Source organism: Falco punctatus (assembly GCF_963210335.1).
Source record: "Falco punctatus genome assembly, chromosome: 8".
NCBI classification, from domain to species: Eukaryota; Metazoa; Chordata; class Aves; order Falconiformes; family Falconidae; genus Falco; species Falco punctatus.
Genome location: NC_137588.1, coordinates 64,509,716 through 64,534,910, shown reverse-complemented (window position 1 = coordinate 64,534,910; position 25,195 = coordinate 64,509,716). Strand labels below are relative to the sequence as shown.

General features: G+C 50.0%; 1 protein-coding gene across 1 annotated transcript in view; it reads left to right on the top strand.

The window, feature by feature from the left end:
• Nucleotides 1-3,620: 3,620 nt before the first annotated feature.
• Nucleotides 3,621-25,195, top strand: part of SH3RF2 (SH3 domain containing ring finger 2) — a 43,571-nt gene continuing 21,996 nt past the window's right edge. The window contains exons 1-2 of the mRNA XM_080400664.1: nucleotides 3,621-4,672; nucleotides 21,558-21,827. Coding sequence (XP_080256790.1) covers nucleotides 4,301-4,672; nucleotides 21,558-21,827 — 642 coding nt within the window. The 5' untranslated portion in view covers nucleotides 3,621-4,300. The remainder of the gene's footprint in view (nucleotides 4,673-21,557; nucleotides 21,828-25,195) is intronic.

Below are 25,195 nucleotides of genomic sequence, written 5' to 3'. Positions count from 1 at the left end.
AGGCTGTTTGATGTAAGCTCCCTTCTCCACTCTGCCACTGATTGCTTTTATGACCCTGAAGAGTCACCCCACCTCTGGTTTTCCTCCTCTTTAAATGGAAGTAATTATATCCAACTTCACGGAGCTATTTGTGATCTAAAGGTATTAAATACAAAGCCTCTGTATATGTTGGAGTCTCATAACCACCAGAACTGGCAATAGCCAACAATATTAAAACATGAAATTCAAAGCTGGTAAAAGGCAATACTTTTTCACTGGTCTCATTATGCATTGGATGCTCACAGCCTGCTGGTCAAAGAGAGAGGAGGAGCTGCACACACTCAGGTAAACACAGAAATCTGTCCAATTTTTCTCCCGGAAAAACCAAACAGAGAAAGGTTTGGAGCAAGGTGGTGGGAGAGACTGTGGCTCTCACAAGGCACTTGCCATGACAGTGTGGAGAAAACAAACCTCACATTTCTCACCATGGCACATATCGCCAAGCCTCAAGAGTCAGCAGTGAAAAATACTGCCGTAAACCCTCCGTGCTCTCAGGAGTGACAGGGCTGGCTTCCCATCATGCGTTGTGTGCTGATAACAGCAAGCCTTCTCCTTGGGGGAGCACACAGGTGAGCTGCTGCAAGGCTGGGCACACTCAGCCTGTCCCCGGCATTGACGTGATTTGGGTGCACAGAAGCACTTACTGGACAGCCCGGCTCCTGCAGGACAACGGGGACAAAGTGTATTTGCTATTTGGGACCTGTCTGAGCTTTCTCCGAGTCCACTCTGGAGGTGGGGGAAGCCAAGGGATGCAGCTCTCTGGCGAGACACGGATGCACAGCCACTCAGCACCAAAGTAAAGAACAGGCCCGTCAGAGCAGAACAACTATTTCTGTTCTCAATGTTGTTTCTCAATTTCCAGCTTCATGATAAACCACCTTGATTACAAGACTCACAATACGTATTTCAGTAGTTTCATCCCTCTGGTACTGGTAAGCCGAAGAGGGCTCCTGCAGCCAAGCGGGGCCGGGATGGCCGTGCCCGGGGAAGGAGCTCTCTGCAGCGACAGTGCTGCCTGCTGCCCGCTGCCCGAGGAGCAGCGTCCTCCAGAGCAGGCACCCCACTGCATCCAGCCTGGAGTTAATTACAACACCAGCATCAAACAGAGACTTCTAAAATGAAAGGGAAGGACCAGCAGGTTTCTAGTTCTGCCTTTACTTTTTAACCCCAATTACAAGACACATTGCAAGGGAGAGGCGGAGGCAGATAATAAAGTTCAATGGGATGGTCTGAGTGTTAAGTGGAGAACCAGGAAAGCCTCACATCGTGATCCCAAATTGGACATTGATATGCGGTGTGGCCTCATCTCCTGGTTTTCTCCATGTAAAGTGGGGGTGATGCTTAGCCAGAGGGGCGTTCCACAGATGAATTAGCATTTGGAAAGTGCTTTGACGATTTAAAGTGTTATATAAATGCTAGGTGTTAGCATCATCAACTTTTATATTGCAGCAGAATGCAGAGACTGCAATCAAGATCAGAGCCTCGCTTCGCTGTACCAGGCAATTTAGAAACTCCTGCTTGGAAAAAGCTCCTGTCCCTGCCTCGGTGACCCGCAGCCTGCTTGCTCCAGAGAGGGGGGTGGAATCACTCTCAGCTTCAGGGGGAAAGGCTGCCCCAAGCTTAGCACCTGGTGGCATTCTGAAGCGATGGACAACACGGCATGCTTCCCACAGCTGCACATTGCACTGAGGGGCAAGACCCAGCCCTGCAAGGAGCCCAGAGAGTAACTGCTGCCTTGGCCTGGCCACCCTGCAGGCACAGTGCTCTCTGGACCCCCTGGATCCCCCCGGATCCCTCGAGTACACTCAGCGCCGCTGGATTCCCTGGGCTGGGCCCTCCCGAGGTGCCAGGTGTGCGGGCAGCAGCTACTGATTTCCTTTGGGAATTTGCCAGGAACTGTGCTGCAAAATGCACACGCTGCTCCCCAGCAGTTTCAGTCCCGCCTGTTGTTTTGGTAGCACAACTAAAGCAGACTGGCCTTTAAAGTTTAGGAAAAATTGAAGAAGCACTCACAAAACAGATCTGATCAGAGATTAGCATTAACTGGCTTGCACAAAACTAGCCGGTCAACTTCATTTCCACCACTACGTGCCCACTGCAAAATATTTCATGATTCTGTTTCCTTTCTAATCAGATGAAAATATGACATGAGTGTTAATGACATGACAGAGCACAAATATGGAAGAATATGTAAGAAAGAAAAACAACCTTCAAAAACCTTTGTTTTCAATATAGTTTATGTCACGCATTGCATTTAAAAATACTAGTAGGTAAGATGATGTTATTTGCAACATTCATTAAAAAGTGTGCACTCAGTCAGCCAAGCACAAGTCAACATATGACAGACTACAAAGAAATACCAAAGTAAAAGGAAACTCAAGATGAAACAGAGTGAGGTCATTGGTTTCTTGCATTATCCTGAAGATGTTTGTCAACATTTTAATTTAGCAAATAGCCACTATTTTTTTAAAAAAAAGAGAGAGAGAAAAAACCCCTTTGTTTTGACAAAATCATGATCTGGGGGGGAGGAACTTCTGAAAAATCACATTAACTATTTCCACTCTGTACTTCTGAATGAGTCCTCCTGCGAAAAGGGAAGGGACGTTATGTGCAATCTGGTAGCGTTATCTGTGAGAGGATCAAGGAGAAACCATTCCTTCAGATTTAACTCTCCTCCTTTAATATCTGTCGTACTTGTAGGTTGTAAACATACAAATGAGATATGGCAAGGATTATAAGGAAAACTATCTTGGATCTTCACTACATCTGCTGCTCTCATTAGGCAATCCATCAGTATGTGTGAGCAAGGCAGACCTCAAGAAGGAATTCAGCTGATAAAGTGAATGCAAATCACAGATGCCATGAAATGTCCCCTGGCCTTCCCATGCCACAGCCAGTGCCTCACTGGGGTGAGAAGGCGCAAAGCCCACACTGCTGTTGTTGGGTTTGGGTCCCACTGCAGCGTGTGGGCACATTTCCTGCGGGGAGCTGTGGCAGGAGCTGGACACACTTGGCACCTCATTGTGGCCACCTCACCCCAGCACAGAACCCATTGCCCCACCAGCCCGGGAGTGGGAACAGCCAGGAGCTGCTGGAGCCCGTCGTGATGGCACTGAAGGTCACACAGGGAGTCAGCTAACAAACGCATGCTTTTCGGCTTTTCCCTCTTGCCGCACAGAGCGGTTGCTGTTGAGGCGAGCATCCATAGGGATCGGCAGCTGGAGGGGCTGCTCCCTGTGCCGAGGGCGCAGAAGGCCGAGGCCGGGTCAGGTCTGGCACACGTGGCTGCTCCAGCAGCTGGCCAGCGGCGGGCACAGGGCATCCCTCTGCGCCGTGGGGATGCATGGCTGCCGCAAGTCCAGACTTGAATCGCGACGTGGTGTGCACTTCAGTCTCAACCAGCGTGCAGCACCGGGGGAGCTGAACAGGTTGAGTGACTTCAGGCTGTGGGAGGAATAATCGTCTTGGGTTGCTTCAGAGAGCTGAGACAGCCAAACTGGGCGAGGATGGCACTGCGGAGTGCCTCGCGTCTCTGCCAGGTACCTCCGGAGAGTGTTTGTGTTTGAAGGACTTTTTATAGAACTGCTGTCAAAATGGGTAGAGAGAAAGCTAAATTGGGACTGATCTGAAAAACGAGGCGGCATGTAGGTGTGCGAGGGATGTATGCAGCAAGTGGCTGCTTTCAGCCGGAGCCCAGTGTGAACAGGTCCAGTCTGATGTTTATCGTGGACTCTTATCTCCTGAGCTGGCAATTTTTTTACTGTTGTGTCAGTTATGATCCGCAGACCAGGAAGCATTAAAGACAACTTTGTGTACTGTGTAAGTAAGGCTGAGCATCCTGTCCTGCTGCAGCCAGCGCTGCCCCAGCCGGCAGTGGGGAGCCAGCTCGCCCCATCTGAGCTGCGGGATCTGTCTGCCCAGCGAGCAGGACCTGGGGCTCCTGCCTCTGGTGCCAGCCCAAACGTCGTCCCCTCGCGCATACTGAGTCACAAGTGACTCACTTCAAACTTGGATGTGAGCGCAAAGTATACATTTGCAAATTGGCTGGTGAGGCACTGCTTTGCAATGTAGGTGGGATGTATTACATACTCCAGCAGTCAAGTTCTGCTCTTTTTTCCCTCCTCCCTCTCCCTCTGTGCAGGATAGCTGTTTCAGCCCAGGATTTTGGTGTGGTTCTTGCAGGCGCAGGAAGGCATATCAGCCTGCTCCAGTGGATGGGGCATGTGGATGGCTCTGCTCGTGACGGAGCTCTGCACTGAAGATGGATGATATAGCGCTCCTTGACCTGTTGGAGTGTCCTGTGTGCTTTGAAAAGCTCGATGCCACAGCAAAGGTGCTACCTTGCCAGCACACTTTCTGCAAGCCCTGTCTGCAGAGGATCCTGAAAACCCAGAAGGAGCTCAGGTGCCCCGAGTGCAGGACCCTTGTCCTTTGCAGCATCGAGCAGCTGCCCTCCAACCTGCTCCTCATTCGCCTCCTGGATGGAGTCAGGTGTGGACAAAACGTTACCAGGTTTGGCTCAATCCAGAGGTCAGGGGTCCTGTCCTCCCCTGCCTCCATCAGGAGAGTCCCCAGGGGGTTGCAACTTCATCAGCACCGGCTGCTGACCAATCCCAGGATCCACATGGAAGGGGTAAGGAGGGTCCACGTTCTTTACTCTCTCTGTAAGCATAGAAAGCTTTCTATCTGTGTGCCAAAAGCTATGAAACTTTCCTGTTAGCAGTATTGCAGAAATGTTTGAAGTAAGAGAGATCATTTTGTTTGCAAATCCGTCTGCTATTTCCTTGTGTATTTGACTATTTAAAGTTCATCACAGCAGTAATTGCACGCTCAGGTTGAGACAAAACCAGCTTGCCCTTCTCCTTACAAAAACTTCACAGCAGCTGTTTTCCCTAGGAGTTTTCAGGTGGTTTCTGACTTTTGGGGGGCATTTCAGGTGCTTTGACTTTCAGGCAATGTAACAATTTTTGAATGATAGCAATTAAATCAGTAATTGCAAAGCTGTAACTGTTAGAGGCAGAGAAAGGTATTTCCCATTGCTGCACCTCAGTTTCCCCCACCATTGGAAAGGAAGGAGAACACCTAATGATGCTTATGTCCATGGCAAAATACTCTGGGGTTTACTAATCAAAAATACTAACCTCAACTAACTTACCAACTTTATGTTAGTAGACTAGGCTGATTTTAAAATTCTAAGGTGTTTCTGTCATTTTCTTTAACAGTACAAAAGCTGTTCTTAAATAATGAGGACATGATATTAGACCTGTTAAAGGAGTTTGGCTCAGATTGAATTTGGGGCAGAGACTGACTTGTGGATTCACCTTTCCTGCATAATATTCCTGGATTTCCATTTCTCCCACCCAAACTATTCTTCTGTACAATGTCTCCACAAACCTCTTCATAATATTCAAAAGCTTTGCTTAAACGTCTGTTAATTCTCAGAGCATTTTTCACAACTGCAGAGCTATAAACTCCCAGGCAGACATAGGACAGGTTTTCTCACCTGCGCTACAGGGGTGCGCGTGTGTGGCTATCGCGGCGGAGCTGACCCCCTAGGTCGTGTGGGCACAAGCTGGTGTGCGTATCCCAGGGAACCTCTGCGGCAGCGATAAGGCGTCTTGGATGGATCACACATCAAAACCAGGCACCTCTCAGGTTTTCCCACTGGGAAACAGGGCAGCATGGCCCTGAGACACAGGAACTGGGTGCCTTTCCTGGGAGCCCTGCCCAGCCCACAGCTTGGCAGGCAGGCAGGCACGCTGCCCGCGCACGGAGGCAGAGCCTGGGCTGGGTGGGCAACCTGGGGTGGCCTGGAAGTGGCCATCCGTTTCTCCCTTATGCACCTCGGCAGCTGTGAATTATGCCTTAGCTTAAGGCAAGACATAGCTCAGTCCCTGCAGGCACGGAGCGATGCTGTGCTGTTGGTGCTGGGGTGTAGGGGTGGGTGGGCAACAGCGCAGCCCAGCAGCCATCTCCCATCTTCAGCACCCATGAGGTGGGTGGTGGCCGGAGTTCACAGCAGAGCAGGGCGAGGGTAAACACGGTCCTTGGGCTGTCGTGACCTGCGGGGCTTGGTAGTCTCCGCCGCAGCTGGCCCTGCTCCATCGGTGTCAGCCGGCTCCTGCCAGCAGCAGAGCCATGGCCAGCAAGGCCCCTCGCCGCAAACCGGCTCCCCAGGGCAGTGGCAAGGGGCTGCTGGTGCCGTTTGCGCACGGGACACACCATCGGACAGCCACAGCTTCCAGCCACTGCCGTGACGGGCGGCATCTCAGCTGAAAATGAGGTTTGTAGGTTTTCCAACCCGCCTCCCCAAGCTGTAGATAAAGAAGCACAAATACACTCATCTTTTTTCCTTCTCTCTCACCTGTTTCACATTTCTTTTACTAGTTCTCAGGTCAGGTGGGGACTTGTTGCTGATATTACATAATGGCATTACATACATCCATCAGTCTGCAGCTCCCAAAACCCTTTTAAGACCAAATTCCTGGGCATCGGCAGAGCTAGCGAGCGCCAGTGAAGGGGCTGGGGCCCCGCTCCCTGCAGCGCGGGGACGCGGCGCTGGGATAGCCCTCCGATTCCCTGTGCCTCTCCAGCAAAGGGATATAAAAACACGTTACACTGAAATGCTTTTAGACTTAATTAGTTAATGAATTATAAAACACTTCGGAATCCTCAGCTGCAAGGTGAAGAATGTAACATATTAGTCACGTTTTGGTGGTTATAACTACACGCAGACAGGACTAGGTGTTACTTTACGTGCTCCAGTGGGGTGTTCACGCATGCGGAGCCTCCCCTGAACCGGCCCCCGGTGACAGCAGTGCTTCACCCGGCAGCAGCAGGGCCTCATCTGGAAGTGCCTGTGTGCTGCAAAGTGACAAGGCAGTCATAAGGTCTCCCTACACTGCGGAGTGCTAGAGTTCCATGCAGGGTGTTCATCTGAAGTAATCTGGGTGAGCAGAGGCCTCCAAACCATTCCAATGGCAGAACAGATGCTTTTTGTCAAGAATCACAGTGAGAACAGCTATCGTGCAATCCTGCTCCGCCACAGTTAATCCCACCACAACTGCTTTCCTTGGTACGCTTAAATGCAGTATTCATTTGCAACTGCAGTGGAAGGTCGTGTGCTCTCCAAAGAAAGACTGCCCCAATCTGCATAGTCCGCTAATTACTGCTAATACTATGCACCACTTGGTGCTACAAAGCAAATAAAATTAACGAGCACCATGCTGCGCTGCAGCCAGATATGCCATCAAAAGCAGGATACAGGATGTTTTGTTTTCACCAAAGAAGCCATTCTATAAATAAACTTCCTTTACTCCATGGAGCTGAGAAATTCACAACTTTGAGCAAAGTTTCTTTTCTCAGCAGAGATGTTTCCTTGCCAGCTTTTTGCTCTTCATCCTCATGAGCATCCATGAAGACAAAAAAGTAAAATAAATCCCCTCATCACCAAGCAAGCCAAGGACTCATTCCATTCCGAGAGGGAAGTGCAAGCAGGCCCCAGAAGAGCTCTGAATTAGCAGTACTGCAATACTCATTTTTCAGTCAGGAATTTCACACAGCCAGTCCTTTAAAAAGCAGGGAGTATTCTAGTTACAGCCCATCCCAAACTATTTATTATTTTCTAGCATATAAATCCCTTTTGAATCCACTTCCTATGTGCTGATGTGGGGTGGGCACATGCCGGGTCCATGCACGTGGGCACATATGTGCGTTATGGATGCACAGGCTGTGCTTCGCAGGGATCCGATGGGCCCTGAGCAGCCACCGTGGGAGCAGCCGCTTGGGCAGTGCAGTGCTGGGACCGCTGGCACTGCCCAGCAGCAGCTCCCGGGATGTCTGGCCAGGTTTTAAGATCATTTAACATCTACGCAGAGGACAAGACTTTGGATTTTCAGGATCTCCACATAATAAACTGTCTGGAATTTAAGAATAAAAGGATTTGCTAGGAGGTGAATGCGTAACTAATCTACGCTGAAGCCTTTGAACTCTTCGGAACCGCCCCTGGCATGTGCCAGATGTGGTTACATCTTGTGCTGAAGCATCCTTCTTATTTGGCCTCAACCCCGATGTAAGCTAAACATGGCTTTGCTGCTCGTGAGAGAACAGAAAGATTGTGTGTGCTGAGGTATACACAAAACTCCCGTACTTCTCTGATGAGTAGCAAACCTAAACCATACCCTGCACACGGCAAAAATCCATCCAGGCCACTAAACAGCTACTTGGATGATGAACTTTGTCATGCAACAAATACAGGGCAGTGAGCCAGAGGAGAAAAGTCCCGAGTATGACATCTTGCCTTTGGAAAACACAGACCACACAAATTTAACTGTGACTTCGGCTGTTTTCTCTTTGCATGAACTCAGTGCTGTAACACCCCCCTCCAGTATTTCATGGGAGATAGACAGATAACACCTCTATTGGGATAAAAATACACTGCACTCCAACATCGCCACCTTCACACGGACGTCTATATATAGTGCCTGTGTCTTGATATTTTCTTCTCCTCCACAAACATCTCCAACTCCTTTCCAAATTTGACAGACAGGACTTGAATTGCTGGATCTTTTTGAAACCTTACTCAAAGCGACCTTCACGTCTGCACCCAGAGGCAAATATGTTTCCTGACCCACTCGCTGTGCAAAAAGCCCGGTAGTTCCTGTGCAGTCACGGCAATGACCTCATGACGCATGTCATATCACCTCAGGCTGGACAAGCACTACACAGATGTTAGAAACCCAGAAACTCTACACAGGCACATTGGCTCTGACTGAACAGGTGTCACCAGCTGCTTTTCTGCTGGAGAGGGGCAGCATCCTTTCGCCCAGCAGTGCTGTGGGTTCTGGCTGCTTGTGCCACAGGGTCCCTCAGCTGGAAGTGGAGCCACTTTATTTGGCTAAAACAATCCTGTTGGCCTTACAGCCTTCTGGGAGAAAGGGCTTGCCCCAATTCTCCTCCACAGCCACATCCCATCGGGGTTTGTCTCATTCTAAAAAAATGCCGAGTGTGGCTTAAGGAGCTGTTTGCACAGGGCTGGCTTGCACCTTGCGCAGGATACTGTCGTATGCCTTTTTTCACCTTTGCATGTAGTTTTAGCACTTTTATCTACTGCAAAGTGAGAGTGAAGTCACCTTGATATAGATTGCCTGACAATACACGCCCCAAAAGCTGTGCGTGCAACAACAGATTTGGGAGCACAGAAGCAGGAAGCTTCACAGTAGCTGCAAGCACTGCTGCAGCCACGAGAACGAGTTGGTGTTACACCAGGAGACTGAGCCATTCGTTTCTTTCGGAGAGGAGTGTGGGGCAGAGCCACAGCCTCAGGGTCAGGGGATGAGGGCTATGTCAGGCTCCCTACAGAAAGCTTAAAAAGAAAACACCGTTTTGATGGGACAAAGGATGAAACACCCAGTTGCACTGTAAATGCGAGGTGGCACTGTTGCACTCCAGGCAGGACAGGGTGGTGTAAGGGTGGCTCTGCAGTGGGCTGGGGTGGGTGCGTGATTGTTTTAAGACTATTCAGGTCCGTTTCACTTACCAGCAAACAGCCCTCCATACTTTCGAAGGATGAGCAAGGCGGGACGCGGGGCCACTCCCAGGTGATACCGCAGAGCGGGAGAAAGCCGAAGGACCTCCACAAGGTCCAGTTTCCCTGGTTTTACAAAATTAGGTACCGAGCTGCAAACACATGAAAGTGTTTTAATTTGTTACCAAGGCAATGAGTCAGGCTCAGATGGCAAGTCAGGAATAGAACAGCAGGGTTTCTCAGCATGTGTGTTCACCTGCTAAGTATCGTGGTCAGGCAGGAGGCTGGAATTCTGAGAGTCCTCCTCTTCTCGCAGTTTCCCCGTTGGTGGCTGGACAACATCCCTGGGTCCACAAAGTTGGTCATTGGCCTCAGTTTGTAATTTTCCACTCTGGAGGGAAGGGAGAGGAGGAGGCACGTTCATGTGCAGCTCTGCCGATGCGCCGGGGCTGGAGATAAAAGATGTCCTGGGAGAGGCGAGACCGGACCCTGGCAGGGAGAAAACCCATTTACTGCTGCCGTCTGTACCTTGCCTGGCTCCCCCTTCACTGTGGCACTGCTTCACTGTAGGAAAACTGCGGTGCTGGCACTGAACACTGGACTTTGTTCTGCTGCTACTAATTTTCAGGTATTGGAATTCCATTTACCATCAGGAGCCCACGAGCAAGGCACTGGGCAAATGAACAAAGAACTATGACCTTTTTTTTTTTTAAGAAAACCTTTTCCCTAGGAGCTTGTAGGTGGAGATTTGCGCTTACCCTGATTTGGGGAACCTCCGTTTTTTTGATGTCGGCACAGGGGACAAAGTTTATGATCTTGTTTGTAAGAGACAGGCGCGTCCTTTGGCCATCCAACCCCTTTAAGGGGGTTTCCTTTGGGCCATGAACAACTGATGGGCCCAGAATTTCTCACTGGCTTTGCAGGGAGGAAAGAGCAAGCCTCACCTGCTGGGAAACCACACTGGCGCGCAGCGTGTGTAACTGGGCTGCGGAGTCAGTCGGTCTCCCGAGGAGATGGAAGTAAGGAAGGGGAGAGCAGCTCCCTCACCCAGCCCCATGTCTGGGCAAGATGAGGACGCCCAAGGCCAGGTGGACAGTGTCCTTCCTGGGCTCAGCCTACAGCTGAGGCAAGGCCCAGCTAGCGGCCATCACTTCATGACAGCCGTTAATTTACCATCAAAATGGCTGCTAAGTGGAGGTGGCAGGCTAATGGAGAGAGGTACCATCACTAATTAAGGACTTCCTTGAAATACTATGAAAACCCAGTCCTGGGCTGTTGGGCAGTCGGAAGGCACAGGGCACCAGCAGGGCAGCAGTGCTGCCAGGCCAGGGAGAGCAGCAGTGGCCACGGCACCCGTCCCCAACGCAGGCAGGGCAACGCGTTGGCAGGGACAGGGCTCAGCAGCAGCAGGAGGGAGCGGGATGCAGGTTTCCTCCCTGCACAGTAAACAGCCACTTCTGAGAACTGCGGTGCTGAGGCAGAGCATCATGACCGGGCACGCCAAGGGCTGACACAGTTTGTTTTCTGCACGGCTTAAAACCATGACACACAACTCAACCACTGCCCGAGATTGCTGACTGCAGCAGAGACAAAAACATCTGATAGCAGCAATGAGTGGAAGAGGTGCAAAAAGGTTTCGTGCAGACACTGCAGCTCAAACGCTGGTCCCCAGCATCACCCTGCCATGCCCTGAGCCAGGCTGCCCTCTCCCCTCCCACTGAACAGCTCCTGCCTTGTGCCCCTGGCACCCCTCCTGCCCACCTGAACCCCTCTTGGGGCAAAGGGAAGCCTGACCCAGCACTGTCCTCCCGCAGAGCCATGGGGACACCACCGGCAGGCAGCCAGGCACCCTCTCAGGCTGGGCGCCTGCGGCAGCACCTCAGCCATCACCAACAGGGCACCCACTGGGCCTCTCCGTGACAGAAGGTACTCCGTATTTTCTTCAATCTTCTTCCCCATTTTCCGTCTCATCCCTGCAGTGCAAAGCCAGAGTTAGGACAGGCAAAGTTCAGAAGCGGCAGCAGCCCTGGTGCCGTGTCACACCAAAGGGGGTCAGTTGGCAGGCGGTGGGAGGGCTCCCGCTCACCGCCACCAGCGCCCACGATGCACAGACTTTGCAGCACAGAAACCAGCCCCAGCACCCTCAGCAACAGGCTCCAATACCTGCTTCTGCAGACTCCTTCAGCTGCTTTAATCTCCTCAGTCTGTAAATCACACCCACTTACACCTGTAACTTAAGACGCTGTTTTCCACACCCAGCTAACTCCGTACAATTGACACCTCCAGCTTGCCCCCATGCCGGCCTGTTGGCTCACGGTGCAGGAGGGCCACCAGCTTTAGCCATGACCAGCGCTGGCCTCACGTCCTGGCAAACCCCAGAGGGAACGGGGCAGGTCCGGTCAGCTCCAGCACCAACGTGAGCGGGAGGGGACTAACTCTGTTCTCCCTGGTGCACTCAGTCAGCTTGTGCTTGGAAGATGGGAGCAATCCTCCTGAGGGGAGAAATAATGCAGAAACCACCCAGCTCTCTGAATCCTCAGAATATAATTATACGAAGAGATTGAAATGACAAGTTCACTTCTGATGGTTTTGTTCTCTGTGACAAGGCTGAAGTTATCGCCTCTGCTGAAAAGCAGAAAAACAGAATTGTAATGGCAATTAATTTACATTCAGACAGCTCTTTTCATCCAACTGGATCCTAAAGAGCCCTGAAACTGTGCTAACTGAGTACACAAAGGAGACGATGTGGGGCTCATTCATCCCATTGAAATGTGGGCAGTCGGTGGCAGGATGCTGAAGGCGGCTTGCAGAAGTTAGTAATCAAAATGTATGGCAGTTGTTGTTGATTATCTCTTTATGAAAAGCCAGCATGTCCTTTGGCATCAGAGCGTAGGTAATAACCAGTTCTCCATTCATGGTGTGTAAATCACTGCTCATCAGGAGCGTGGCCTGGGCTGTGCTCTCAGATCTGTCCTGGAGTTGCTCTCTGCCTCTAGGTGAGTCATTCACACTCCCCTGGTACTATCCCCGCAGGTAACGCAGGGAGAGTACCTCCACCATCACCCCAACCCTCATCTGCACAGTCTCTTAGATTGCCGGCTCTCCAGGGCAGGAATCTGCTGTGCTTGTACAGTGCCTGGCACAGCACTAGCCTCTGGTAACATGTACCGTGCCTGAGCATGGGGACCACTGGCCATCTTGCCCTCACCGCCCGCATGGCGGGGTCAGCACACAAGCTTTCCATTTCCTTCATGCATTGAGTATTCTAGATGTTTCCATGTGTGCTGTGGAACAGCCTGTCCCTGCACTGTGGGGGTCACCGCACTGAAGATGCAAGCATCTCTGTGCAGAGCTGGATGGGTCACTCTGGGCCCAGTCGAGAGCAGAGATACTCGTAACATTTCTTTAGCCGCGCTGGTACACCTCTAGCACTCGCTTGTGGATCTTGGGAATGAAATGTGCCCTCACCTACCACATACCACCTCTTCACACCACGCAGTTCTTATAGGGTTGGTAGGAAGAGCCTTCTCCATCCTTTGGTGTTGGAGTGGGAAGTTCTTTCGAGCACCTCAGTACAATTTTACTGTTAGGCTGTACTTGGACTCCTGCTTCTAGGCGTAGAGCTGGTGCAATGGAGTTCAGAGGCTTGCAGGACCCAATTCAACATGCTTCCCCAAAAAGCAAGTCCTGGTGAATCCTGATGCCACCTCGTGCAGCACACCCATGTGCCAGTCCCCTCCGACTGACACCAGTCCTGCTCCAAAATAAAAAGTAATCAAAAAACACCTGCAAACTGAACCCACAGTACCTAGTGGGGGAAAAATCGAACTGGAAGACATCCAGGACTGGATTTCTTTTCTTCCTGGCGCTATCCTAGAAATAAACTGTTCCTCTCAAGGAGGCTGTTACGTGTTACAGAAATCGTGTATCTACAGGAATATCGCTGCCTCTGCACAGCACAGCTGTTTAGCTCTTTGCACAAATAACGCAGTGCCGGGGGTGGGAGGGGAAGGCAGAGCTCGTGCAGAGCACGGGGCTGAGCTGCCTCTCATGTGGGCTCCGTGGACCGTGCACCAAGGACGGGCGCATCTCCCCTCTGCATCTTCTCCATCCCCTCAGACCTTCCAGGTGATGCAGTGGGGCTGGCCCGGCTTGTCACAGCTCACCTGCAGTGTCCTGGGTCAGTTTCTGGTCAACCAGCTTCTTCCAGGGTGGGACAGCCCGGCAGTGCCGCCGCTGCTCCAGTTCAGGGGACCGGGGCTCCCAGGCATCCCACACCTGGGCTGCTTCTCCCGCACAGGGTCCGAGGGGGTGACTGCTTCCCTGCACATGGGGCAACACCCATGAAACCCAGATCAGGATCAGGCCCTCGGTATTTACTGCAAAGACATTCAGCCAGTGGGGGAGGAGACCACATGCTTGTGGTGGCTGTCTGCCTTCGAGGGACGAGGCACAGCGAAGAGCCACTCCAGGGCATTCCCTGTGTGGAGTTATGAAAATCAGAGCTGGGAAACCACCTGGGTGCAGGTCCAAACCCGTCTGAGGCCATTCCTGATCCACCTACCAGCAGCCTCCTCAGCCCCATGTGTCTGCCTCCCCTGCCGGAGCCAGCAGGGCGCCTGCCAAGGGCTGGGGTCCCAGCTCCAGTGCTGCTCCCGGGCAGCGGAGCAGGAGCAGGGGTGCCCTGCTCTGGGGTACGCTCCTGCCAAAACAGCTCCTGCTGCTCTCCCTTCAGCATGCAGAAAATCAGAAGGAAGCACCCCTGGACATCAACAGCCATAAGCTATTCCAAGGATTAATTTGTCACTCATCCCATATGTCCATCTACACAGTCATGGATGCTGGTGAACTCAGAGCATCTGGGAATCAGAGGGGTCCCACCCAGCATCGTTAGCTGTGTCTCGCTGAAGCCATTTGCAGTGAGCCTTGCTTGGAAATGGGTGAAGGAGTAAATGAATCCCAGGTGCAGGGAGGTTTATGGCATTGTGCTCATGCTCAGCCCGGGGTATCACAGGCAGCGGCGCGGTCTGCTTGTGCAGGGACAGTGTCACTACGGGGCCATGCTGCTCCTTGGGGGGGGGTGGGTAAATGGAGTCACCTGGGACAAGGTTTACAGGCATTCACAGCCTCCATCAGAAATCTCTCCGCTGCACTCCCTGGCTTTGCTTTCCTCCTACGCTGACAATTTTTAATGTCTCTCCCTGGTGACCACCACCCCAGCCAGCCTCACACATTTCTTTCTCTCTCTCTCTCTTTTTTTTTTTTTTTTAAATACCAGTGCTATGAGTGTGTGGTCTTACATTAATCCACTGCCAATAATAAGGAAGTTATAACTAGCTCATTTAAGATAATTATAGTGTGCATTTCTCCCAGCTATGAAGAGATGCTTTGAATTGCTTCCTCACACACACATGTACATATTTTTAATTTGCTTCTTTGTTTTGTACGGAGGGAGACTCAGATGCATTGGATGGCTGCCCTAGCACAGCTGATGTCAAATGCCAAAAATAGGAAAAAAAAAATATTTTCTCCCTCAATGGCCTTAAATCCACTAAGAATGGGGACAACACTTTGAGATGCATCTGCCATGGCCATCCCTGCTGGCAGTACGGCCAAGGACAGAAAAGTACCTCACCTAGACACTACGCACCACATAGCACACCAATGCAAGAGGCTGTCTCTGGTTCCACATCCCCGAGTTCACCTGCTGCATCTTCTCACCTGGGCTCTCCCAGCAGCTCTGCAGGCAGCCCCGTGGCAAGGGGGCTCTAGCTGCTCCGACAGACTGAAATACCTCCGGGGGGCAGGGTCATGTCTCACTTGGGCATGACAGAGAAGAACACAGAGGAGGGGGGGAATCTGAAAAAAACGTAGCAGCGTTGAAAAATGTTACAACTGCCTAGAAGACAGAGAGAGGGAGAGGCAAGGCTCTCTGCAGCCATCAAAGGCACCACAGGCAGGAAAAAAAGCATTTCCTCAGCACCAAAACCCACAGGGGTTTGGGTTCGTGACCATCGGCTGCCCTTGGCCCAAAGGTCTGGGCAAAGCATCCTGTTGGTCTCCATCTGCCTGACAGCCTGAAAAGTACCAGTGGGCAATCTGATGTACTATGGCATTCCCTTCTTCTGCTCAGCTTCCCACTGATTTTAGAGGCTTTCACATAGGAGTACGTGAAAAACTCTCCTCTCTCCCTCTCATTTATTTAATTTAGCATTGCTACTAGAGCTGCAGTATGGCATGGCATCACGGGAAAAGAGCCTGTTCTGTTCACTGGTGATGTTTCTTTGTAGTTGCTGCCTCTCTGCTACAGGGCAGCAAATATTCTACACAACTTCTCAACAGCCTTTAGCTGAGTTTTTCACGGAACTTCTCATAGTGTTTTCCCAAATGAATTTAAAAACAGGTGCTGAACTCTGCAGCAAGGGAGCTGCTAATATTTACAGTGTTTGGCTGAACATTTTGCTGCAGCTACCACCCTGCTGAAATAAAATGCTGCCTCGGATTAACAAAAAGCAACTGGACATGCTAACGGGAGAAAAACCCATCACAACAAAGCAGCTCCCTCTTCACCCCACACCCACGACTGTGTCCTCTCCTGGGAAAGCCTCTCCCTCTGCCCTTAGCCCAGAGCGATCTACCTCCAGGCACACCTTGTCTTTATCACCAGCTTTAATTAGCACCCCAGTTTCTGTCATTGCAATTAACCTACTTTAAATAAAGCGAAACAGATGCCTTGTAGAGGATCTTATACATCCAGGAGTGGACAGAAACCAGCCAAAGCCTGAGAAAGAAATCAGGTCTGAGATGCGCCTACAGCAGCCTGTTTCAGCCCCAGGAGGAGAGATAAGCAATGAGCTCAGCTCCCGCGGAGGGCTTCTGCTGGCTGCCCCCACGCACACACCGCGCAGTTGCTGCAGGGGGTTTAGCTGCTTTTCTTTGTCTTTTCTACATCTTAGGAACACATTAGAAAACAGTGACCCTGATGTACGCCCTTCTGAAAACTTCAGCTTGACTACTTTGTGAAAGGCCTGCAAAGCAGGAAAGTGAAAAGTACAGTGAAAACCACACTGGTTGCTCCATGTGGATAGATAAAAGCTTGGTTTATGTCCTAAGTAAAGTTGGGAAATCAATGGGATATTTTTGGCTCAGTATCTGAACAGACAAAGAACTTTTTTTTTAAAAAAAGCAACAAAGATAGACTTGTGAAAAAAATTACTTGGGCCTTAAAAATTACTTGAATTATTTACTATTATTTTTTATGAAGATCATTAAAACCTTCATTTCAAGTTAATTTCAATTGGTTCCAAAGCAAAATGCTTTGTATTGCTATGGCTTCTTTAAATTCTTCTCCTTTTTGGTTAAATTACATTGATTTTTGCTGTTAACAGACTATTAAAATATTAGAAAAAAATATTTTGGCAGTTACAAAGAATATGTAACTATGAAAATGTCAGTCATCAAGTGCTGAAACAGTCCACTGTGATTACAGCTTTTCCCTGTTGTATACAACTAGAAATGCACATCCAGTTGTGGAATAATCATCGAATGGTTTGGGTTGGAAGGGATGTTAAAGACCACCCAGTCCAACCCCCTGCCACAGGCAGGGACACCGGCCACCAGCCCAGGTTGCCCCCAGCCCCGTCCAGCCTGGCCTCGGGCACTGCCAGGGATGGGGCACCCACAGCTGCTCTGGGCAGCCCGTGCCAGCGCCTCGCCGCCCCCATGGGGAAGGATTTCCTCTAATATCTAATATAAATCTCCAGATCTCTTCATAACACCATTCATCCCTTCGAAACAATTCTGAGGTTCCCCACCCCAAATATGGGGAACTGCAGAGCCCTTCTCTGGAGTACAGGGAGCTTTAGCAGGGAATAAGTGGTACAGATCAAAGGGCCACCAACATCACAATAGTTCCTGAGCAAAACATCTGTGAAGGAATATACCTGCGTTACCTTTTAAGTGTTTGAAATTACTAGCAAGCCCCAAAAGACCAACTTTCTGAGTACTTTTTGGGTGCTAAAGCAGCATGTAGGCATTAACTGTTAATCACTTAGATCCACAAAAGTTTTACAACAAATTTCAATGACTGAATACAAGCGTTCTGGTCTATAAAGCGAGGCGTAAGATTATGTCAGTGGTCTGCAAGCTCCAGGAAATGGTGACAGGAAAGAAAACCAGGCTTAAATGGAAACCTGAAAACAGAATGGCTGTGAGATTGGAAGAGCATGGAAGTGGGATGAAAAGTGAAGAAAGGAAGGTTGTGACCATGGTTAGAGGAAGAAACAGCCCATCCATCCAAGCAGGAGAGGCAAATTTCAGCCAGCCCTGATGTCACCAGCACGCCTATCCTACCTAGTTTTCAGTTATTTATTCCAGCCTGCCCGCCTGTGCCATCCTTTTTCTTGCTGAAGAAAGAATATTCCAGATTCAGCACCCTACTGCTTGTTCACTTTTCCCAGTTAGTAACAGGCATGCTTTTCATTTCAGAGTTTCTCTTACTTTTAATACATTTCCATAACTCGTTCCTGATGCCTTTTATGTTTTGCTTTATTTTGCTGTGCAACCATACTCTCATCATCCCCGTCCGTTTGCGCTCCTCCTTCACAAGCCCTGGCTTCACAGTTTGCATGAGTCCTGTTTGTTTTCTGGCTGCTCCTGAGGCAATCAAGAGTCTCTTTCTGTGTTCCTTGTCCTTGGTTCACACCAGAGAGTCTGTCAGCTCAGTCTTTCCGAAGGAGAATGGTCCTCCCGTGATGCTGTATTCCCACAGCCTGTTTCTGTGTGTGAGGAAGCGTGGCCGCCAGGCCCACGTCTGCAAGGAGCATTCCCATCCTGGCACACGGTCCCCACGTCCCATACGTGCTCGGGGGGCTGATGGAGAGCAGCGCTAGCCACAGTCTCACTTTCATAATTTTCTTTTTTTTCCAGCAATGTACTTTTCAGTGTCACTAAGCCGAGTGCACGTCTTTACTACTAGCACATGTGTTAATTAGAACTAAACATTAAACTAATTGCTTCCTGTTTCAAGTGCTTTGAAGTAAACACGGTACATGACATTTTTCTCTTCTTGGTTCCTTTTTCCTATCAAGCATCAGTATTTCAGAGTGCTGGAAGATGTTATCTTTCCAAAACCTAGATCATTTCCATGAAAAATTTGATCTTTTCCACACTTCAGGAAACTTCTATCAAGTTTCTGTCTTCCACCTTCCTGACCTCCCAAACGTGGCTGATGGGGGCGTGAGCCCTGCAGAAATCCTGCCCAAGCCCGGGGCACTGACACAGGCAGACCTAGGGAAATGGGTTTATGACCTTCCACAGAAGAAGGTTGGAAAAGCCTGACTGGGTCACTGGTACAAATGTGCCATCTCCCATGAGGTCGGCAGGGGTTTGGTGACTATGGCTTGGAAAAACTGCAATGCAGGGTCCTGCTCAAAGGCCACAGCACTTGGCAGCTGACAGACAAAAATCCACCCACAGGAGCTGCAGAGCCAGCAGCCCTGGGTCCCATCACCCCCCCAGCACGCTCCCCTTTATCCCCTTCACACCTGGCGCAGCACAGCTCTCATGGGACAGGACCAGCTCCCCATGGTGCCCACACATCTCAGCCAGCAGACCAGAGCTGGAGAGAGCTGGGTTTGAAGCACTTGGCCATCGATGGAGCTCCTCGGCCATCCGCAAAGGTTCTTCCTGCAGTTCCCACACGTGACATTACAAATCCTAAAAAGTGGGGAAGGACAATGTAAATCTGCAGACTGGCACAGAAGCAGCAGAAAAGCTTCTTGTCCCTGGCTGACCTGGGCACCGGCACCTCTGCTTAAAACTGATGGAGGTTCTGGAGCTGTGGACAATCAGAGCTTCCCAGTTTCTCAGCATGTACCTCATGCAGCTAAATAGAGGCCAGAAACAGAGCTCAGCATGTGGTTTATTTTCACTTAAACTTTAGGGGTGCATTGTGTGCAGAGGCACCACTGCGGTGAGGGCAGGCACCCCTGCGGCAGAGCACAGACTCCCACGCTGCAGAGGTGCAGAGCCGTGGCTGCCTCCATTGCAGGTGCCCAGGAGACACTTGATGGGGTTTTTATCTCATCGACCAGCACAGGAGGGGCAGCCAGGACCCTTAAAACTACTTTCCCATTCCAAATTCAAGGATTCCCCTCTTGGTCCAAGGAATCCTTTGAAGCAGCTGCTGCCATGTCTTGGAAAGCAGGCAGAAACCAGAAAATGGATCTGTTCTTTATTTCCAGATTCCTACCAATTGCAGTGAAGGTCCTGCAATGAGAATCAGAGGAACAGTTATTCAAAATTAATCAAAGAAAATGAACCACAACGCAAGATATTAGTGAAGCTGAGAATCTGGTACAGTTCAAGGAAACAGCAATATCTGCAGCATTAACAGTTCAGATAATAGTTTAGTTACAGCTGTCTGTCTTCATGCCAAAAACAGTCACTGTTTGCCTCCAGCAAAGAAGGAAACTCTCCCAGTGGCGCACTGTGCAGCAGAGCCAAGCGCATCATCTTGGTTGCTGCTTCCAGTTGGATGTGAGGCTGGATGGCCCACTCCCCCAGTACGGCACAGAAACGCTGCGTACTGACAGAGGCCCGTGCTAGAATGGCATCATTAAGCCATCGAGGCTCCACAAACACACGTGAGGATATTTGTTCTTCCAACTTTTATTTCTAACTTGTCTGCAGAGATGACGGGACGATGGGTCCACTGGCAGCCTGTCCTGTGAGCATGGCACACCTCACAGCGTTCAAACACACAGAACAGGACGGGACAGGACAGGATTCCAGTTGGAAGGGACCCGCAGTGATCACCTGGTTGAGCTGCCTGGCCGCTTCAGGGCCGACCAGCATTTAAAGGAGCAGCATTCAGCTCCAGCCAATAGGCCAGCGGGACAGAGCTTAACACGCGGTGTTTTGCATTTCATACACAACTGCGATGTTGCAAATGGCAATACACTCAAGTTGCGTATTTGTTCTAGGATGCACTTGTGTGGGATGCAGTACTCTAATCCAGCAAACATGCTAAAGGTATCTCCACCTTGTCTTTAGCACAAGTACGTAAAGATTGAGCCTTTCAGTGTTGCTGATTTCCAGTGCACAGGACCCCCCAAACACATACCTAGAACAGCTACACAGAGCACAGAAAAGGGTGGCGTATCTGCACTTCTCCCAGGAAAAACACCCCTCAGGCTGCCCTCGAGTTGTACTGCGTGGGTTCACAGCACCGGGCTAGGGACAGCTGTGGATTTATTCAGCTGTCTAAATGATCTGTTGCACTGTGTATTAAATTGAGGTTTTGAGTATAGATAAGTGTCAGTAAAGCAGTTATTTTAAGTGAACTCTGTAGTTTCATTTTTATGAGAGTCAAGACAGTAAAGTTCCCTCATCTCTTCTGGGTTTGGTATATCTCTTCTTTCTCATATTATACTGAAACAGCAATATTAAGAAGCCTGTCTTCCTGTAACCCAGAAATAAAATCACAGCGTTACAGCAGGGCGATAACCACAGGAGAGCAGTAACCTGCACTCACCTTGCTCTTGCCACGTTCTCGCAGACATGCACAGTTGGCCACCGCAGGTGACAGCCGCCAGGGAAGCTGGACGATGGCCGAGACCTCCGGTCATTCTGAAATAGAAATACTTGGGTTCATTAAAATAGGCATTGTATTAGAGGAGGCCATATAGCAGGCAATAAGATCCCACGGGAAGACTAGTTTAAGGCATTAATTGTTTCTTAATATTCTTAAACAAGTTCAGCCTGCTTTTCGTCTTGATAGAAATTTAGCATAAGTATTTTGGAGCTTGTCTTCATTAGAAAAACAAATCAAGAAAGGATGTGGGTAGTTAATCCCAGCAAATGCATGCTTAAGCCTTAGACCTCTAAACTTTTCCCAGTAATTATTTTTGGGGAAAGCTTTTGGGGAATTCTGTCTATGGTGAGTATTGCTGTCACAGATGAACTGCAAGGGCTGTTTCTCATCCCACAGGTCCCAAGAGCCAAGGCCCTGTACACCTACCGAGGGCACAACCCGGGGGAGCTAAGGTTCAACAAGGGGGACATCATCATGCTGCTCCGTCAGCTGGACGAGAACTGGTATCTGGGGGAGGTCAATGGGATCAGCGGCGTTTTCCCAGCCAGCTCCGTGCAAGTCATCAAGCACCTGCCCCTGCCAGCACCCCTTGGCAGAGCACTCTACAGCTTTGACCTGAGGAGCAGGGATAAGACTGAAAACAAGGACTGCCTGACGTTTCATAAGGTAACAGCACCCCACAGCAGCTGGGCTGGGCTCTTTTCTTCTTTAGGCTGTGTGCTGTTCTGCTACTCCCCAACTCCATAGGAGCTCCCTTTTGGAAATCAGTGAGGTTCCCTAGCCCGCTCAGACACTGCCACCAGCAGTTAAACCTCCTAGGACTGCCTCATGGGGGTACGTGCAGGATGGGGGCATCCAGAGAGGGATGCTAGTGCCTGCTACGAGCAGCGATTGCACTCCCTCAGCTCAGCTTCTAACCATGCTGCTGTCGTTGATGAGGAGCGGCCAATGGTGGCAGTCTGCTCTCTCTTGACCAAAGCACTCCAGGATCTCTAGAAGACACCTACTGACATAGTAAAGAAAATTGCTTCCAGGTCTGGGGATACATCATTTATGCAGCTTGAACATACCCAGCCTACTGGAGGCATGGATTTGCAGAGCTGAATTTTTACTATATTTCCCTTTATTCCCCAAAGGCTACAGAGCTTGCCTCTACTCTGTTAGAGGACACACTCTTCTGAGTAACTGCACCTCCCAGCAAAGTCAGCTGCCCCTGTAGTGTCAGAACGAGGTGAGGCACGGCAGAGCAGAACAGCAAGTGCTGTCCAGAGGCATCAGTGTCCTCGCAGAGAAGTCATCTCTTTCTCCGTCCAGCCAGCAGCACAGCTGCTCTAATGGGTGGGAAGAGGCAGGAGAGAGAGGCTGTGGTCCAGGCCAGGTTCCCCAGGGAGTCCATGCTGGATGTGGAGTGGCTAGCAGGGGGCAAGAGAAATCAAATAGCTGAGAGCCAGTTGTGGCTTATGATCAAGGGGAGGAACTGACAGAGAGAAGTCCATTCAGAGCAGCAGCATCACATCACCAGCAGCTCTATAAAATGTGGGTGCTCAACTTGCTAGTGCAGATGCAGAGATGCCAGGCAGCCAGCAATCCTCCCTTTGTCATTTGGATTCACTTATTATCAGGAGGCACCTGCCTTGGTTTTCTGCTGTCTGCGTTCACTTGTTTTTTCTCTTTCACTCAATTTGCCTTTGTTTCACAGCTTACTCATTCTGTTTATTTGCGTCAGGAGGCTGTGCTCATCTCCACTCCCACAGCAAAGTTCACACGTGGGGAGTTAGCGCACATCTAAAACAAACAGACGCTTCTGCAAAATGGCAAGAGCATCTTCCTGTCCCCCTGCTTTGTGGCAGTGGTCGGTTGTTACCGTACGAAATTACAAAGGCTGAAGGAGTCACTTCAGCAACTCCCTTCTGCAGTAACCTCAAGGCAGTGGCAGCACTCGGCATGTTAGTTTAGAAGGGAGAAAAACATGAATTTGTTTCTGTAAATTCTCTTTATTCCCCCCTCCCCCCCGCCCAAGGCAGATATCCTTAACAAGATGAAATGAAAACATCTTCAAAGTTAACAAGATTTACTTCTGCTGGGCTGCTCAGGAGTGTAAATCTTTCCAAAGAGATGTACCTATCAGTCAATACAAACTAGCTTTTTTCCTCTGCATTATTTCAAATACCTTACTCCAGCAAATGTCAGGTGATCTCAGCTGCTGAAATAGAGATGGGAAGTTCTCAGCAGTATGACACCAATTGCCTCCGCACTTGCATAGGGGTTTTTCTCTTGCTTCCTAGCTACAGTGCTACTTGTATTATTAGTTGTGTGCGTGGCAATTACAGAGGCATTTCCACGCCATGGAAACCACCCAGCAAGTCAAAGGCTTCTCATGCCCTCACCCTCAGACTCGTGTCCACAGTCCCGGTTCAGCCACGCTCCTGCCTTTAAATTAAAAGCAAGTTTGAGCTTTGTGCTGAGTTAGGCCAGACAAGGTGGCATTTCAGACACCAAAATCTGCGCTGAACAGGACCCGACAGGACCGCGCCACGGTGGCTGTTCAATGAGGCCGCTCTGCGAAATGGCAGGGTGAGCCCTCTCCCACCCTGGCACCCACCTCTGCCGCAAGGGAGGGCGGGTGACACCACGTTCCTGCCCTCCAGGGTGACAGCATCACCGCCCTCGCAGGGCTGATGGGAACAGAGGGCACGTTAGGTGACAAAGCAGGGCTGGCCCTTCCCCATTTTGGGGGTACAGCCCCACCGCCACCGTGCCCACCCAATGCCATGCCGGGCAGTGGCTGGTGCCGGCACCCATGGGCAGAGCCCCGCTCCAGCCTGGCAGGGCCCCCTGCCCCAGCCCTGCGGGCAGCCAGCCAACAGCTGTCCCTCACCGCGGCAAAGCCTCCACAGTGACAAAAAAATCAGGGACAAAAATGGAAAATTCAGGCAAAACATCAAAACTGCATTTTTAGCAGGTTCTGTTGTAGCCAGCTCCTGTGTAGCTCTGCTCTGCGTGGATCTGCCCTGTGAGCCCCCCCAGCTGCTTCCCGGGGCTGCAGGGGGGCTACAGGGGGCTTGGCTGGGCACAGTGGCTCCCAGCCACCACCAGCACATCACGGGTGGCATCCCCAGCACTCCAGTTCTGCAGACCTTTAAGCCACCCGCTCCCTGACAGGACTTCGTTAGCACTGGTCTAGACATTAATTGTATTCCTGCCGTTTAGCTTGAGATGCAGGGTGTAAGTGGCACCAACAAGAATTCCTAGAAATAAAATTAATACTTGTAATCACCATAATTACAGCAAGCACTTCTTTGTGGCTATTTTATAAAAGGATACTAGTAAAACATCTTATTTGAAGCTCTCATACATTTTGTAAAATGTCTTTTCATTTAATGAAATCATTTTCGTTTCAGTAATTACTTAAGTCTGGAGTTAACAGAAATAAGTTAGTTAGGGCCACATAAAGCCACAAAGGAATTAGAAATTAATTATGGAGAAGGCAAAGGTACGTCTGTTTTGGGAGATGCCAGGCTTTTCTTGGCTTTGACACTTAGGTTTATGCTCCATTTTATCGTGTCTCCTGGTGTTTAGAGAAGGCAGGAAAATGTTTCCGGTTTAGGCTAAAGTTTAATTACATACAAAAATGACAATATTGCTATCTTATATATGTACAGATGCACACAATATGGTTTTTAAACCTTGCTTTAAGGAGTGAGGAGGAGGGAAATGTGAAAACAATCCCTGCTTTAAAATGATAATGCTTGACAGACACCTGTACCTCTCCTGCGTTAGAGTCAGCCTTGTCCATCCCAGGAGTCGGGCACATTGCCTCATATGAGTGGGTGAGAATCTCAAAGTTTTGCAATTCGTTAATGTCAGCAGTAAATCATGATTAATTCCTCTGGCAGTCATCGTGGTAAAAAACACTGTCACCACATGCCCTTTGCTATTAATACTGTATGATCAGCAGTTCCCAAGAAATACTGTTTGAACGTTGCCTGTATGCAAACTCAGGGCCTGACTCTTCCCTCATTAAACCCAATGGT